This window comes from Quercus lobata, chromosome 5 (genome assembly GCF_001633185.2).
Source record: "Quercus lobata isolate SW786 chromosome 5, ValleyOak3.0 Primary Assembly, whole genome shotgun sequence".
NCBI lineage: Eukaryota > Viridiplantae > Streptophyta > Magnoliopsida > Fagales > Fagaceae > Quercus > Quercus lobata.
Window position 1 is genome coordinate 58,187,976 of NC_044908.1, and position 19,342 is coordinate 58,207,317.

Here is a 19,342-nt window from a genome sequence, read left to right on the forward strand (position 1 = left end):
ATCTAATAGTTTAAAAAATGTGTAACTCTTAAAAGAGTTATACTAGGTGTAACTTGAACCCATCTCATATATATAATAATTTAAAAAATTTACCCTTCAAGAAAATTTTGGGAACACTCAGTTTTTTTTATGCCAATAAAATTAAATTTTGCTCCATAATTTGTTCTACATTTAGTGGATGAATGATTGCTTGGTTGTGTATATTGAAAGAGATGTAGCTTGTAACATTAATAATGAGACTATTATGCAACGATTTCAAAATATGAAAACTCGTAAAAGGCAATTGTAAACTTTATATATTTACGTGTTTTTTTATTGTTATTGTCATCAATATATGAAATTCTCATTTTATTAGACTGTATAATTTATGCTTCTTAAAAAACACCCTGAGAAAAATTCCTGGAGCCGCCATTGACCAATTCAGTAATAAGAATCAGTTTTGCATTTTTCTCAATTATTGCAATACATAGTTCTATAGGAAACGGAATGAAATATCTAAAATCCTTTTCTTGCTGCAACCAACTTGCTACGATTCTGGTCACTGAGCTATTGGGGTTGAAAAAGGGGTACTTCCGATTCATCTTCCACATACTTTGCAAATTCTTTCCACGAGTTCATTGCTTTGTCCTTTTCATCCAACATGGTATATATAATACCCTGTACAAGTAGAAATCAAAGAACCATCATATTGCGAATTTTGTTTCTTCAGAAAAATATCCGAGTCAGTTAAAAAAAAAAAAAATGAAAAATCTTACAGCTGAAAACATATTCATGCAAGCTAGGAAGCACGGACACAAGTATGACATGGTAACACGAGCAAATTTTGAAAAATTATAACATAAAACGGCTTGTATAATACCAGTATGGCACGAGCATAGTACGAGTATGACACTCCAAATATGCACCCCAAATGAAATGTCTGTACTTCTTATCATGCAAGTTATTATACAATTATGGTTTTTGAACTTTTGAGTTGGTTAATCACCGTGCTATTTTTTTTTAATTAAAAAAAAAAAAATCGAAGTCTTCATTTGTCAAACTACGAAGTGGGAGAAGCCATAGCCAGACATTTTGCAAATTCTTTTTTTTAAAAAACTTTTTTCTTACTCTTTTATTGTATATATTCTTGATAATATGAAATTTACGAACCTTGTAAAGAGGAACTCGAGTATCTGATTTGATACGTAAATCTCTGAGTTCTTTGAGGCCGAGTTTGAGACACTGGCATTCTTTGGCTTCTTCATATCTTCCCTGTATAAGCAGACATAAACAATATGAACAGCGAAGGCAAATGAAGATAAGAAGAATGCTTGGTGGTGTACCCATTCTGCTCAACAGATCAGGAAGCAATGGACTTTTTTTCTGCTTTCATACATTTTTTATTCATCCTATATTGACCATTAGCCAGAATTAAACCAATCATGTTTCTTTTCTTAGAGCATTCACATCAGTATGTGTAAAAATTTCATCTATTTTACACAAAAAAACCTACTTTTTCTATTTTACACCATCACTTTTACAAAACACCCACATCAGTTCATCTATTATACACTAATCTTTCTTTAAATAATCATTTATTATTATTATTTTATTATTTATCTTTCCCACCTACCCATTACCTACTACCCCAATATCAGAACAGCACTCTCTCTTCTCCGTGGCCCAAGCTTCTCATCTCTAACTCTAAAGCTCAGCTGCAACACTGCCACAAACAGTGGTCCAAATCTTCACTCTCTCATGGCAGCAGCGAACACTCCACCCAAGCTTCCATGGTAGCGGCGATAGCAGCTGGGGCGTGAGTTTTGGTTTGATTTTTTTATTGATTTTGGGTTCCATTTTCTGTTGATTTTTGGTTTGATTTTCCATTGATTTTTTGGCTGGAATATTATGTGTTGTAATGGTGGTGGTGGGGTGGTACTGGATTGTGGTGGCAGGTGGATGGTTGATCGGCTCTGCTTTTTTAGATGAAGAGAGGGAAAGGGGGAGAGAGAGAGTGAAATGAGAAAGAAGAGAGAGTTCAGACCAGTGAGAGAGAAAATAATATAAAATATTGATTTACACATGCTACAGTAGCCGTGCATATTTGCACGGTTACTGTAGCTCGTTGATAATTTTAGAAGATTTTGCAAGATTTTAAACGGACTGATGTGGGCTATTTTTGAACAAAAATGTGTAAATTTGAGCATTTTTTCTATTATACACACTTATACATGGACTGATGTGAATGCTCTTATCCTTGCATTTTACTACTGGAAAGATAATGAATGTGATTATACTAAAAGATAGTGTTCATTAGGTAAACACAAAGGTGCTAAATTTAAGGAATCATGTCAAAAGGAATTATAGTTCGAAATGCAGATGCTTTGGCTAATAAATAAATAATATACAAAAATTTGGCTACAAACTTAGAACTAAAAAATTGGCAGAAAAATAAATAATATGCGGATGCTTTTACTTTGGCATTGACATGATAGTCTGTGGTGCATGGTTAGAACTTAGAACCAAGAACAAAGTTTGGCTACAAACTTAGTTTTAGTTATACAAAAATTTTGTAAATAGACTGTTGTGTGTGGGTTTGGATAGCAATTAATCCGGCGTCTGCATTTTCAAAGCGCGTTTTCTCCCTCTCTTTTTTTCCGTGTTTGTTGACTTTGAGAGACCACATTTACTGTTCATGAATAGTATATGTACTATTTACGCACTGCACATACATTGTTCATGTATTAAAAAAATATTAAAATGGGTCTCACGATATTATTCATACATTTAAAAATTATTTTACTACAGTATTTTCAGTTTCAGTTTTCAGTTTCAGCAAAAATAAGCTCAATCCAAACAGACCCTGTAACTACTTTTCTTATAGTAAATTGTTTATGACATTGGATCCCCAAGACCCGGAGTGGTTTTTTCTTGAATAATTCTACACAATCTATAAAATACATAGGGTCTAAAACAGATTTTTCAATTCATTATTTAAATGTTTTAAGGTGAATTTGGTTATGAAAAAATTTAATTTGTCAACTTTCAAGGGTGCAGTACCCAAGTTCTGATTTTAAGTGATTGAAAGATGCAAGAGATCACAGGTTGCACCCACTCAAAAGTACAGTAGGGTCTATGCTTGAAGTTGTAGTGTCCGATATTCTTGTGCACTAGAGTGGAGAAATTTTGTGTCATACCAGATATATGAGAACTTCAACCAATGCCATTTCAATATTGTAGTGAGGATCCCCGTATGTAGAGTACTCACTCCAAGCTTTATCAAGTGCCTGTCGCAGTGGCTTCAATACTTCTTCATCACGTCCGGAATTTGCTTGCACCTTGGCCTTTTTCTACAACATAGTTGTGAAGAAAAAGAAAAATCATAGGCATTTAGACAATCTGGCAATCAGCTCTAGCTCAGTTGGCATCAAGACATAGTTGAAAATTTTATGAAACATTAGGCACGCGAGGTGCTAGATGTACAAAAATTGTGTATGGAATTACATAATGGGTCCATTTGGATTGAACTTATTGTTGCTGAAACTGAAAACTGAAACTGAAAACTGAAAACACTGTAACAAAATAATTTTTAAATGTGTAAATAGTATCGTGGGACTTGTGAATAGTGCGCGAACAATACATAAACAATACGTGAACAGTATTTTTTTCTCTTGCACAGTGATTTTACTGTTCACGTAAGGGAAAAAAAAAAAAAAAAAACATGAAATCACAGAACTGAAAACGCCACTTTCAGCCCACCCCAAACGCTCACAATGTTGAATACAAATTACAATAAATATTTTTTATCACAAGATATAGGATTTTTACTCGCTTAGAGGGTGCTTCAAATGTGAGTAATCCTTATTTTTAACAGTCAAAATTGAAGACAAAGGCCAAACTATCAAAAGGTAGAGATATAAGAATCTTCTCTAAATGAACAAAACTGTCTCTGCTAAGAAAAGACGTGACTTTTTTTTTTTTTTAATGTTTGGATAAACAAACACACATAGAGGGGAGAGGAATGAGGTTTTGATTGTCCTTTTATTGACATGGATGCACTCCAAGGTTAGGTGTTAAAAAATTTTCAAAAAATAAAAATATCAATGGAGTGTGTGTATATATGGAGGTAGAAGGAAGTGTATATATACCCCAATCAGCCTTCTTCTTGTTTGTATAACAATGAGGTGAGTGGTTATCTTTTAAGCTTGCTGCTAATTTAAATTGTCCAATTTATCCTCACTAATTAACAAGGGAAAGTTAGGATTTAAAAAAATATTTAAATGGTTTAATAGCTTTTAAAGAGTCACCTACTTAAAATTAATTACTAGTATAACTTAATTTATCTTAAATCATCATAGTTAATTTTCTTTAACGCAAAATAAATTTGACTTGAAATGGAGAGGGTCCTGTATCATTTAGGCTTCATTTTTCAATTGATGAAATTGAGGCCAAAATTGGATAAGCAATACTCTGCAGGACTTTGCGCACATTGAGCATATAGTAACACAAGCTGAAGCTTGAGTTCATAATAGAAATAGCTAAAGAAAGAAGAGAATGATACCTTAAGGACTTCAACATCAACATCTCGAAGATTTTGCCTTGTCTGCTTGTACTTCTGGGAATCTGCTGCAACCGTTTGGCGAGAACTCCACGGAGGAATTGCATTGGCTATTGGACTCATCCAACAACCGCAACTAATGATACCAAGAACACATGCCATTACGAGAGACGCCCCTACAGACCCTCTTACAATTTTGTTGTCACCTTCATCATTTGTTGAATGTGTCGAGAAGTTATTTACGGCACAATCAATGGGACTGAAGTCATGCCTAAGTGGGCGGGGGTAGGAATTGTTCACAAGCGAAAGAGTCGAATGGTTAAGGCCGAAATTAGGTACGGTTACCCTTGCAGCACTTAGATTCACAGGGGAAGAGATGCGTTGTAGGGGCACACTAGGCAGGGGAGCATTGCGGAGGAGAAGTGTGGATTCCATGGAACTGTGTGTGCTTTCAGGAACTAGGAGGATACTGCATTGTGTAGCATTTAGGATACCACTACTTATTATAATTGGTCATGAATTAGTAGTCACGCTCAACACATTGCCTTTTCTGTAGTCAAGTAAGGTATAATTTTGGCATGGCTTCTTGCTTTTATTCTATATAAGTAGAAACAACGTGCTCCACGACCAGGAAGGATCTGTCTTGGAGATGTCATAAATTACTGTTAACAAGAACCTTAGGGTCCACTTGATTGGGGGATAGAAAAGAGGGGAGATAGAAGAGATTTTTGTATTTTATCATGGTGTTTGGTTTGGGGTGGATAAGTAGAGGGGTGGAAATCTCTTTTATTTGATTGAAAAAAAAAAATGAGAAGATAGAAAATATGATTTATATAAATTTACTTTCATGATCCTATTAGAAATAAATAAATAAAAAATAAAAATGTAACACATTATATATTTATTAAAAAATTGTATATGGATAGGTACTTCATTTGTAAAGAAGAAAAAATGAGTAAAAAATATATCACTAACAAGAAAACAAAAATGACTTGAAAAACATAAGGGGAGAAAAACCATTTTGCAACCCATTTTCTATCCAACTTTCTCTCTAATTTGCGGAGAAAACAATTTGGTGAATAAGGGAAGAAAACACCCAATCCTATCAATTTTCCCTCTTTCAATCCTTCCAACCAAACACTAAAAAAACAAAATTTATTTTTCTTCCACTTTTCTCTCCCCATTTTTTATTCCCCTAAAATCACTCCAACCAAATGGACCTTTAACGAGAAAATGATCATTGTAGGGATGAAGGGCCCATATATAGGTATTGGGCCATGGGTCGTGCCTAAGAATGTCGTATAGCCCGAGGACAAGTAAATACTAATGAGGACATATAGATTAATGGGCCGTGGAAGAAGTCTGGTCATAAGGAGCTGGGGACGTTGTCCGAGGAGAAACACCTCCTCGGCCAAGCAGAGTAGAGGTCAAATGGTTCGACCATCCATCAAGAACAAAGCAACGGGCAATCATGCTTGAAAGGATAAACACCAGAGAAGGATGAGACAAAAGAGAGTTGGGAAATGTGAGAAGAAAGTTGCTGCCACCGCATTGAATGCTCTACATCTAATCCCCTAGCTGTATCAATGTGGAAGTGATACCTGAACGGTAGCTTTCAACCTTACAGCTACCTTCAAAGATTTCTGGAAGGTGCTTATGGGACAAGTATTAGGACCAGTAATCTAATCTACACGTGGATGGTTGAGATAAAAGAAAGAAGGAGAATATAAAGCGGAAAAACCCCATTACAAGGGAGATCATCAAGAAAATCTAAAGAAAAATCACTATATACTCAAGAACTGTAATTTTGAATAAGTCTAAGAGAAATATATTAGAAGAAACCTTCCTCGAACTTGACCGATGAGAACTTTTCTTGTTCAGAACTGTTTGATTTATGCTTTCCAGTAACAACTAACCTACTGTGATCTTTATCCACCAAACTCATTGAAATAAATACATTTTACAGTTCATATTAGGTATCATAAATTTACAAGTATATTAGTGTCACATCATTAATGTTATTTATTTTCTTTCTTTCTTTCTTTTTTTCATCTTTTGTTTTATGTGTAACTAGACATTTGTCAAAATCCTTGTAATTCAATGAGATTGTCTATTTTTCATGTTAAAAAAATAAAATAAAATAAAACCAAGCTTACATTTATTCTAATGCTCTGCTTCAAAGCAAAGCATTTCCGAAGAAAACATGGATAAAGTTCTTGCTTCTTGTGTAGGAGAGGAACAATCCTGTCATACAGCCTTAAATATTCCTTAACAAGCATGTTTCGTGACCCACATAGTAAGGTTGTCATCGGAACCAGTTCAATTTATTTTCCAAATTAATATTAACAGTGGAAAAAGTTCTTGCTTCATACAATCTGAAAGATGCCTGAACAAGCATTAATTTCTTTACCAACGGAACAAGTTTGTAATCAGAACTATTTCATCTCCTTTGACAAGCTACTAGTATAGTCCTCAATGTTTTTCTTTAAGATATCCATCTTTATTTCTCATCCTCTTCACAAAGTTCTCCTTTCACGTATTTTGGGAGGAACATTCATTAAATTTTCCTTCACCTAGAATGAATAATTAATGTGCATATTTTCTCATGTGCTATATGATTAGAAGCATTGAAATCTACATTAAAAACATGTTCAAAAATCTCAGCATACAGGCTAAATATGGATTGGCAGCAACTGCAACACCCATCATCATCTTTGCCGGCATTTATATTGCTTGGGGTTATGCAAGTCGTTCTCTGAAAAGAAATCGACATGTTTTTACGAGGTCCATGTCCATTGGTGTTATTCACGGTGGCAAACCAGCCTTGCAGAGATTGATAGATTTTCACAAAGCTCGACTAGATGCAAAAATACCAAATAAAGCTGTAAAAAAATTGAAGTACACACTTGTAAAGGAAAAACCTGATTTCTTTCATTTGAAGGTTAGGGGGGATCTCTACTTCCTATTTGTCAACACTTCAGTCAAACTTCTGTTACTTGTTGATAACATTGTTTATCATTTCCACCCATCCCTCCTATTCCAGATAATTGAAGTTCATTAAATGTACTTACTCCCCTAAGCTTATTTACAGATTTTCTTGAAACAATTTATGGAAGCCAAAGTTTCTGAATCTTTAATTAAAATTCAGGAAATTAGTTTCATGTTTTCATGAAGGGGGAAAGATATAGTTTGCTAGATCTCTTTTTTGGCTAACTTTGCTATAAAAATTGAATAGACTACATTAATTATTTGAACACTCTTCAAAGTTTAAGAATCTTTTTTAAGGTATATAATTTTTATGAGCTTTTTGTGTTTCGGTTAAAGAGTACTGTGGCAAAGCTGGAAATGACAGGAAAAGAAGCTGAGGCAGCGGCACTACTAGAAGTAGTATATGAGAGGGCCATGAAGCAAAAGAAACCTCATGAAGCCTACGAGATTGAAATGTTACTTGTGGAAATGCTTATCTACCAGGTGACAGACTCTTCACTTCTCAATTTCCTTTACAAATGCTAATTGTAATGTTTTTGAGGAACTTGTCAACCCCATTGCACCTTTCAAAGCATGAATTTAGATAATCCTTGATAAGACTGCTCTGCATTTTGAAAACTGGGGTTTATTAAATTTAGAGAATTACCTCCATGGAAGGGGGCAATGCAATCAAATACAAAAGGAAACAGAGCAGCAAACATTGGTAATGATGATGAAATTTTTCTCAATTCATTCCCAATCTCCCCCAGTGCTTGAACATTGGCGTTTGCTCCTCTGTGAAGCCCATGACCTCAGCGCCACTTAGTGTGGCCAATAAGTAGAGTACCACCCAGAGAATGAGCCAAATTCAGCCATTAAGTCAGGTCTCAAGTGTCTTGGGCTGTCAGCAATAGAAATTAGACCCACAAATCAGGATGTCATGAAGCATTCTATGGTAATAATTTTAGAATCAAAACAAGCTGCAACCAAGTTGGCTGAAGTATGAAAGGTATGATGTGAGGAATTAAATAACTTGACTTCCAAGTTTAAGAATCCTAGGTCCATTCATGTTAAGCAATTAGTGGAATGAGTCACAGAACCTCATTATTTATCTGACAATGATATATCAATTTCTTCTTGTTTCAATATCTTATTGATAGATTAATTTGGTTATTTGATCTACCAAACTGCAGTAATTTTTGTCCACTAAGTAAAAACAGCAACCTCTTCTTTTTATGATTTTGTTTTTTGTCACATCACTTTGGACACAGATTTTGCACTTGGTTTGAGTCAAAAACAACTTATCCTTTGTTTTCAATTAGGGAGAGTTCAAAAAGGCTTTTGATCGCAAATGCTTCGACCAAGTAGAGATTTCAGACGCCCGGCGTCCACTCTTTAAGGTATATCCCCCTCTTTAGACAACTCACTTTAGTCTTTCACCCTAGAGTTGAGGCACTTTCTGAAAACAATTTAGAGAATATGACTTCTTCAAATTAATCAGATTCAATTTCAGAGCTATTCATGTTCTAGTCACCAAGTCCGTATCCCACCCATGTTTTTAATCAGTATAGTTCATTGTTCTCTGAACTAGATGGCCTTCTCCATGAGGTTCCATAAGGTAGCAAAACAGAAAAAGGAAGATAAACTGATATTCACTTTTCTGTCTTTTCTGAAAAATTCACAGGCTATTCTTCACCTCATATTGGAGATTAACGTTGAACAAGCCTTAGAATGTTGGGAAGAGTTTACCCATATTCGGGAAAACTTCAGTTGGCAACCTAGTTTGGAAGAAGACATACTCAAGGAAGTTGTTTCTGATTTCAGAAAGTTCAAGGAGGTAGTCAATCTTCTCAAAGAAGATATTAAAGAGATTCAGGCCCTTAAGAGAGCGAAAGCACTGAAATAATAAATTAATGTATAACAGGTGCAAGTAACAAATAACTGAATAAGATATAAAATTCCCTACCGACTAATTTAATTACTTTTGCTTTGCTCATTCTTCGTTTCGGGTTAGGATTGTACTTGTCTAAAAACAAGAATGTGAGAAAATACTATTTGTGAAGAACAAACATGCCAATATCAGCAACCGTCTTTCTCAATGCTATATATCTATAATCAATTATACGTCCACAGGACTGAGTTGTGTGAGCTCCATCTGTCTCTAGCTTTACATTGCATTTAGGCACGCCTAAATTTATGTCTCGTATCTCAGGATTCATATCAATGCCATAAATAACTTGATCATACAACTTGCCCACCATAACCATGTGTTTTTTTGAGGTTATTCAAGTCACTAAAGCCTTACCACCTCTAAATGGTTAGCATTTTATCCCTAGGTCTTCATTCTGCTCTAACAAGCTGTATTTCTGTTATGCTTAAATTTTTGCTACACTGGTGTGGACTAGGTTACACCGCAAAATATATCCCCCAAAAAAGAAGAAAGGTTATACTGAAAAATTTTCAAGCCTTGCAAAGAGATTGCATTCACTTATTGCATCATTTTGTCGTGTTTTTGGGCAAAACCAGAGCTTTTATCCATGTCCAATCTTTCTTTATAAGCTACTGATATGCAATCCAACCTAACCCATTTAACACAGGAAAGTATAATTCACATGTCATTGAAAACTAAATCAAGACATTAATTGCTGAAGACAATGATGGGAACTCTTGGAATTGAGACGATCGATACAAAATTCAAATTTATATTATCATTGACTTTTATATCTATAATTCTATAAGAGAGTACAGAGAGCCAAGAATTGAAAGAAGAGAGGAAGCTCAAGCTAGAGAGAGTTTTGGAATGAAGAAAACTTTGTATATTACTCAACTGAATGAATCTATACAGGAATCTGTGACTAAATACAGAAAACAGAGCAAGCAAAATATCCCAAACTATGCAGGTACAGTTACAACACGTGTGTTTGTCAATCAAGTCACGTGTGAACATTTCTCACTTAAATACATCACTAAACTACAAGTCACTAAACTAAAGCATTTCACTAAGCTACACTGTACAACTAAACTACAATGCTAAGCTGTCGTTTATCTCAGATTTCATCCCTGCACTTCTTTTTTCTTTTGCTTCGTTCGTTTTCTTGCTTTCTGATCTGAATCACAATTTTGATATATTCATCAAAAATATGGATTCCATTATAATGTGTTAAGTTAAGTTAATGAATATAGCCATTTGGCCTCTTTTTCTTGTAAATGTAAAAAAATCAATGATAATATAAATTTTTCATTCACTTATCTTACAGAGAAATAGCCCAAATGGCTATATTTTTCATTATGTTTTCAAACAGCCTATTTCCTGTCAATATAACTATTTGGATTGTGGCATTTTCTTCTTTTATCGCATTTGTATCTTTAACCACAATCGAAACACCAAACCATCCCTTGGCCCGAGCTGCAATAACTTCGTCCTTAACAAGTCACATGTCGTATGAATAAAACTGTACACGAATGGTTTCTTAATTGCCACATCCTAAGTTGGAGCAAAATGAATCCAAATAAGTTTGTAACCAAATTTTTTTCATACATAATTCAAATTCAAATTATCCTTGAATTTCGCATAGTTAGTAAAGTACGGGACGGACCCATAATTTTAAATTAGGGGGACCGAGTATAACCAAAAAAAAAAAATTGTGTGACATTTTTATTTTGTCTTTCTATCTTTGTTATTTACCCACAGCCCAAACACACTGTTATAATGCAATACTAAGACACTTGGCCAAAATTGAAAATTAACACTTTTTTTCAAACAATATAATTAGTAGACATTGTTTTCAAACTATATTTTTTACTAACATCTCAAGTCTTAGAGACTCGATTTAGACTTATAAATCGAGTTTTAAAGACTCGATTTTCTTGGTCTAATTACATCTGATGTGGCATTTTTTTCATATGGCGTCCACCTAGAAATCGAGTCTTAGAGACTCGATTTATAAGTCTTACATTTAATATTATTCAAACATTATCAGTGTATTGGAGGGCACGTACCAACGGACACATTAGCTGTTTGAAGGGATGGGTGTAATGATGATATTCTTTTTTTATTATTTTTTTCTTTGTCCTGAGTGTCAGGCTAGTATGTATAGCCCTGAAGCACATCTAAACCCTTACTTACACCTTTGTACTTTTATTTCATTATTTTAATTCAAATTCTATCTTTTCAGTCAAACCCAAAAAAAAATTGTACAGCACAAATATGCACGTCTCTTTTCTCCTAGACATCTCTCCTCACCTCAATCCTCTCTCCCTTCTTTCACTATGTCTGCCCTCTCTTCTTTTAGGAGCACAGACCAAAGATGCTGTGTTGCTAGGTGGCAACGACGACATGGATAGGTGGTGGCATGGAGGGTGTGGGTTTGTAGGGATCGGTGTGGTGGAGGGTGTGGGTTTGTGGAGATCAGCGTCTGTGGTGGACATTGGCGCTTGTGTTCGAGGTTGAGGTGTGGTGGGTCACGGTGGTTGCTTGGTTGTGGAATCAATGAATCGATGGTTGGGTTTTGGAAATCGGTGACTGGGTTGTGGGAATCAGTGGCTGGGTTATGGGATTCTATGACTGGGTTGTGGAGTTGGTAATTGGGTTGTGGGAAACTGTGAGTGGGTTGTGGGTTGTGTGGGTTTGGGTTTTGGTGGGTCATTAGGTGGTGGAGTCCGGTCTATTTAGGTTTGTGGGTATGGATTTGGCGATGGTGGTATTGTTGGATTTTAGGTGGTGGTGGTGGTTGCTGTGCTGTAAGTGAGTTTTTTTTTTTTTTCAATTGCTAGGATTGTTGTGTTTCTGGGATTTCTTAAAAAAAAATTTGAGTATTTCTGGGAATGGCTTGTACATGAAAGACTTAGACTGAAATTATTTTTGGCTTATAAATTGAGTCTTAGAGACTCAATTTCCAAGTGGACGCCACGTGGAAAAAATGCCACATCAGACGTGATCAGACCATAAAAATCGAGTCTCAAAGACTCGATTTATAGGCCCTAAATCGAGTCTTTTAGACTCGAGATGTTAGTAAAAAATATAGTTTGAAAATAATGCCTACTAATTATATTATTTGGCAAACAATGTTAATTTTCTATTTTGGCCTAGACACTTTTCCTTACTTTACCAATTTTTGTTTCCTGAATCACTTTCCTCTGTTAGTATGTCTGTGCATGTTCCTTATTTTTCCCCACTACCAAACAAACAGTCAAACAAATAAATACTATTTGATACTCTGTATCGCCCCTACTCTCTCTATATATATAATATAGCTTCATTCACACAACTCACAATAAAAATAATTTTCAGTCTCTGAGACAGACTCACAAACACAGTCACAGATTCACAATTATAGACTCATAGATCAATTATGCATATATTCAATTCATAACCATCAACAACGAAGAAAAAAAAAACCACAATCACATATTCACACAAATTATAAACGTATGGGGTGGAGAAAGAGAATCATAGAAAAATCATATTAGTATTAGGTTTTGAATGAGAGAATAAATACTAGAAATTTGGTGCATTGGGTTGGAGGTGGGTGGGCAGTGGGCGATGGGCCAGTGGTTGATGCTTGATGGTTTGCATTCTCCAAGTCGTCACTCGTCTGTCTTTTTCTTTTCTGTTTTTTCTTTTTCTTTCTAAATTTGGAATTAGAAATTAGAATGACTAATCTTCCCTTGTTGGGCTGGGGGCCTAGGTTGCTATGTTCTTGGCAAGGAGGGGCCCAAAGGCCCCAAACATAATTTTAGTACCCAATTTATCTACTCTTGTTTTTTTTGTATGGGTGGGGGGTGTTTGTGTGTCACAAGGTCAATTTTTCACTCAAATTTTCTGCCTGTGATGGCCCTAAGTCCCTGACTTAGTCTCAGCCAACAACACACACTCATTGCAATAACACTTAGAACATATTATATAGGGACGTTTAAACATACAGTACACACAATATTTATAGAGAACCCACTCTCAACCTTTATTACTTAATCTCAAGTACAAAGAAAACCCTTTTACAAGCCTATAAAATTACATAGAATTTTCCCAAGGCCAAATACACTCTGCTGTTGACACCCCCAACAGCCTTAGGGTTAAATATACAGAATTAACTACTATGGCAGTTACTGCCTAGTAACTGTCTAGGTCTTGGACAATCTGCCACTTGTGTTCTAACTTAGGACACCTTCAACTGATGTTATCTTGGCTTGCTCTCCACATTTCCAACCCCTACACAACAGGTCTAATCATCAGGAAAGTCAAGAACTGCTTGGTAACTGCTTAGTAACCGTCACTACACATGCTGCACATGTATAGCCCATGTCTAAGCAAACCATGGGGCCTTTGCCCATCCTCCAGCGGCCCACACAACTAGTTCCCACACATTTTATAAAGACTTGGCCCATGCTCAAGGTCTCCCATCAGCACTACAACCCACACAGCATGCCCATATGCAACACACAAAGTAACTACCATTAGCCCACTAGCACCTGTCCATGCATTCAGCCAACCCACACTAGCCCAATGCCTTGCACACAACATTCAATCATCACAGTAGCCCACCCCTGCCATGCACTCCAACCACCAAGCCCACACAGAAGGAACCAACAACTAAGCCACCAATGTCATGCACCACCACGTAGGGTTAGCACAACCTGCTGCTGCCCATCATCAAAACTATCTCTGCCCACCATGGCCCTCCTCGGCCATCGCCTTGAGGCATCATGTGGAGCAAGGTGCCTCCATATGCTGCCCCTCATCACTGCTCATCGATCTAACTTGAATAGGGAGACTGGGCTGGTCCCCCTCAAAGATCCCTTAGGAGCATCACTAGTCAGGCATGAGGAGTCGTGAGTGTGTTAAGAAAACATAAAGCCATATGATTGACTCAATGCTGTCTAAGCACCTTCATTCCTCATTCCATCATCAGCAACACATAATTGTTAGAGATTTTACTGGGTCATTGGGTCATTGTATATGTACTCTTTGTAATTACTTTGTGACTCTAATAGTGACTGCCAAAGTGTAATAGTTGCTGTGATAGGATCCGGTTGTAGTTGGTTACATTGATAGGAGATAGAGTTAGTTAGGTTGGTTAGTAACAGCTGGTGACAGCTGTGGCAGATAGTTACGGAGGGTAGAATTGAGGGGTATAAGAGTAACACCACTATGTGTACAAAGGAGCAATGAAAAGAGTTATGTCAGTTCACTTCTTTCTATGTTCCCATTCTTCTCTTCTATTCTGTCGCTATCCTTAGGAGGCCTAGCTAACCTCGAAACTAGCTACCAACTTTCTTTTCAATTTTGGTTCTTTACATAATGCTCCTAACACCGTGCCTGGCTACGTTTATTTTACAGTATGTGTGTTGTACAAGTATTAAAAGTTCTTTTTTTTTTATTAATTTGTGTAAAAAATACGGAAACATTTTGCATATAAATGCAGTATATATATACTTACTTACAATTATTATTGTCACGTCTAACTAGCGAGAGGATGAAGCACGACAATAGGTTGCATGCAGCTTTTGTGTTTAACTTTTGTGAGTTTCACAATTTAATAAAATAAAGAATAAAGCAAATACACAATAACTAGGGATGGTAATTCTGCCCCGCTCCACTTGGCAATTTTTCCCCACCCCGTAAAGGTAGTGGGGCAGGGATGGGGTGAGATTTTAGCCCTGCACCACGGGACAGGGCGAGGATAGGTATAAACTTTTTAGACCCAACCCATCTTCGCCCCGCCCCACATTGATAAAAGTTAAACTGTAATTTTTTCATACCCTAAAACCCTATTATTTAAACAAAAATATCATCAACTTATTTTATTCTACTCAATAAGGCTTTTAGCCTCTCTTTTTTCTCTAACAAAGTTGGAAATAAGGTACCAATTTTAACATTTTCTTTTGTCTTTATTCTAAACAAATTTATATATTATTGAATCATTAATTTTGTATTATGAGATTTTTGTTTTTATTGTGATATAAACACTTTAATAATATCATTCAATTTTTGCTAAAAATTAGTTTGATTTGATAAGATAAATATATTTGTAATTTCAAGTATATTTTTATTAACGAAATAGGTTTTATTAAAAACAATTGTAATAATTGTGAGCAAATTAATAAGAAGTAGAGTTTTATGGGGTGAGGCTTCACAGGGCCTCAAGGGGCGGGGATGGGGTAAGAAAAAACCATGTGGGGCGGGGGCAAAGACCCTATCTTTCGGACCCGCCACACCCCATTGCCATCCCTAACAATAACTTTACAATAAAAATTAGGTCTTAAACTGTTAATAATAGATAATAATAAAAGAGTGATATCAGTGATGAACTCAAAAAAAAAAAAAATTTAATGAAAGTTAGTAATAATTTACTACGTAGGTTTTGTTGTAAAATTGTTGTGAAAGTATTATTTGTTGTAGCACTATTTTAAAATATATATTAAAAAAAAAGTTGAAATTGAATCTTTGTGTTTGACTTTGAGCGCAAAAGTTTCATTTACATTACTTTAATCTTTTATATGTGTAGTTTCTCACATTGACTCTTTGACATCAATAGGTTTGTGGTATATTTTTGTATGTTTTATATATGTTTGTATTTAGCATAGGATAAAGTTTAGATACAAAATTGATTAGGCTACAACTTTACTTAATAAAATAAACATTATTACATATTTTAAAAATCTAACAATTAAATTGTATGTTCTTTACACTTTTAATACACATGTCAATTAAATATTATTTACTATATAATCTATAAGTTTATATTTTGTGCATAATTTAAAACCACAAAAACTTGCAATTTAAACAAATTATTGATGGCATAGCTATTAATCTTTAATATTTTTATAGAAATTTTGCAAGTATGAAGGATATAAAAAAAAGATGTAATCCAATGGTGAATTTGTCAAAATTCATTTCCAATAAAAAGAAATTAAGTAAAGTTGTAACCTGAAACTACAACTAATTGTACAGTTAAACTTTGTTTACAGTTAAACTTTGCCTTTTAGGTTTTAACAATCCCTTTTTAATGTTTTTCAACCTAAACGTGTAGTATACTTTTAGTCCTAAAGTAAAGCATAGAATTCGGTACCTTTGATAACAAAACGGAAGACGCACACTTTATCAATTTTTACGTATGTACGTACGCAATGAACCCAAATCTTCTATCCCACTTTTCCTGCTCCACTCTATACTCCACCAATAAAAGCTTGTCACGTGTTAATATAATTAATTAAATACTATCATTATTGACTTATTAATATTACCATTATTAATTAATTATAGTATTTAATTAATTATGTTAACACGTGGCAAGTTTTTATTGGTGGAGTATAGAGTGGAGCACGAAAAGTGAGACAGAAGATTTGGGTCTCGTACGCAATACGCATAAGATACGCATATACACTAACAAAGTAATTTCATGTGTAATCCCCATTAACCCATATTCCATTGTAATGTATTATTATGTGACCGAAAAATGTATCTATTTGGGCTCTTTTCGCATGATGTAGGCTATAACACTGATCATCTCTTCTCTTTTCTAGTTTCTTTTCCCCTCCTTCACAATTTCACAAATTTCTACTTATCATACGATATTTGGCTATCCCAATCCCTTTTGGGAGGAACTTGGTTCAATTACTTTTTTGATTTCCACAATAGTTATGCATGTACTGTGGATTTTAAACTCATAATCTTACTCTTTATAGATATGAAGGGATTTCAACCTATGACATTCACTCTATAATAATTGCTTTTATCTTACTAAGACACCAATTTGTTTTTTTATGTAGGTGAAATTCAAACCCCAAACATATTTGACAACAAAAAAGTTTATCAATTAAGCGAATTGGAACCCACAACCATATGTTCTTCAAGTAAAGAAAAAATAATGTACTACGAAGATATAAAATTATTTTTCAAACTTCATGTTTCTTATATTTCTATTTAATTTATTTACAAAATTATGGTTAGGAAAGATACTCATGATTTCTTTTTATCAATCAATTGAATACATACCCTCTTGGACCTTTTAAATGTCAGTCAAAATGACTTTATGAAAATGAAACATTTTCACAAAGAAGACATAAAACATATATTGGACATTCTCCAAATAGAAAAGGATTTTGTATAAATTTTAAATCCAGTGAATTTCATCTCTTTTTTTATTAGTTAGACAAAAACTTTAGAAAAAAAAAAGGTTTTTGAATCTTTAGCACATTCCATAACTCAGAATAGATCCAAAATTGAATTATAGAGATTTCTCTCTTTTTCTTCTTCTTCTTTCCTTTTTTCCTTTTGTGCTTATTAGTCTAATTCTATAGTTTATAAGATTATAGACAAAGGTATGTTCATTTAATTTTAGGTCCGCTATACGGCTATACCAGAGCCTTCACATAAAAAGGAATGTTACATTTTTTTTAATTTAAAAAATAAAAAATAAAAAAAATAATCTCCTCTAACTACTTTTTTTCTTTTTGAGAAACTTGATCAAGCTTGATCAACTCATCAACACAAGGTAAGAGACATTATGAAATGAGAGAGAGGCCATTGTCACAAGACTTAATGCGACTAGCTCTGAGGTGATTCAATGAAAGAATAAACTAGCACAAGATTTTAAAATGGGTTTTCAAGCAATTAAATAGCTTCACAATGTATGTGTTTATATACATGAAATATACAAAAACAGATATTCAAATTCAAAATATACAATTAATTGTGATTATCTAACTAGCTCCACAGTTACATGACCTTGCTGATTATGTAACTGACTCCTTAACTATATGAACCTTGCTATTATCATTAGGTCCTCGATTCTTGCTAGAAGCTTTAATTTCCTTAGACTTGCTATGATCTTGATTGTTGATATAATTTTTCTTAGAGGGACTAAAACTAAACTAAATTGTTGAAATATTCACGTGTAAATAGTTTAGTTGGTTAAGTAGTGAAGTCTCACACTGGATACTGATGAGAAAAGTAAGTAATTAATGTAACATAGTTAAGCTCGTATCCATTGTAACATATTTGAACTCATACATTTTGGGTTAAGTGGTATTTATATATGTTATATTAATTACTCAAGAAGTCTCTCCAACAAGAGGTATTAAAGTCAAACTTGTGAGCAAGTGTTCGTTAATTAGTGAATTCCACCAAGTAGAACGAGGAAGAAAAAGGCACACTATTGGTGTTGGTGAAACATGACACCTGGATTGTTAAATGCCATAAGTGATTTAGTAGAAGACTCACACATAAAGGGGGTGATTTGTTGGAATATTCACGTATAAGTAATATGATTGGTTAAGTAGTGAAATCTCATATTAAATACTAATGAGAAGAATGAGTGATTAATATAACATAGTTAATTTATACTAATTAGGCTTAAACTTTTTAGGTTAAGTGATGTCTCTATATGTTATATTAAATGAGTCTATCCAACGAAAACAAATTCTAGCAAACCAAATAAACGAATAATTTGAACAAAAGCACCAGTCAAGTGCTTGGAAAACCATGCAAGACATGAAATCAAGAGGCAAACCAAGGAACTCAATAGCCAAATAGTGACTCCCAATGATATTTCTTTGATTGTTTCTTCTTTTGAAGGCAGAGCGGTAGGAACACAAGCTAGAGTGGCCTCAAAGCAACTTGCGGTGATTTCTATCCGTCCAAATTAATCCAGGCCCCTACAATATTTCCCCTTCATAGCATTCAATGGCAGTCCCTTTCTTCTTTATCATTCGTATTTTTGCCCCTCTTCAGAACCTCAAGTACCAGCAAACCCTTCTTCAATTTATATTTAAGAAGTAAACGAAATGATAGAAGGGTAAGAACTAAGTTACGTCTAAGAGATAGAGAAAATTCTCAAG

General features: G+C 34.6%; 2 protein-coding genes across 3 annotated transcripts; one reads left to right on the forward strand and one right to left on the reverse strand.

The window, feature by feature from the left end:
• Positions 1 to 398: 398 nt before the first annotated feature.
• On the reverse strand, positions 399 to 5,000 carry LOC115992404. 2 transcript variants are annotated; one of them, XM_031116595.1, is made up of 4 exons: positions 4,541 to 5,000; positions 3,177 to 3,329; positions 1,150 to 1,251; positions 399 to 657 (listed from the first exon to the last, which is right to left on the reverse strand). In XM_031116595.1, the coding sequence occupies exons 1-4, from the start codon at positions 4,970 to 4,972 to the stop codon at positions 547 to 549; spliced, it is 798 nt and encodes a 265-aa protein (XP_030972455.1). In that variant the 5' UTR covers positions 4,973 to 5,000; the 3' UTR covers positions 399 to 546. The 2 variants fall into 2 exon arrangements, with proteins under 2 accessions (XP_030972455.1, XP_030972456.1); XM_031116596.1 differs by lacking the exon at positions 3,177 to 3,329.
• Positions 5,001 to 7,013: 2,013 nt separating this feature from the next.
• Positions 7,014 to 9,620, forward strand: LOC115992825. Its single transcript, XM_031117063.1, has 4 exons — positions 7,014 to 7,478; positions 7,862 to 8,008; positions 8,827 to 8,904; positions 9,189 to 9,620. The coding sequence occupies exons 1-4, from the start codon at positions 7,143 to 7,145 to the stop codon at positions 9,408 to 9,410; spliced, it is 783 nt and encodes a 260-aa protein (XP_030972923.1). The 5' UTR covers positions 7,014 to 7,142; the 3' UTR covers positions 9,411 to 9,620.
• Positions 9,621 to 19,342: the final 9,722 nt, after the last annotated feature.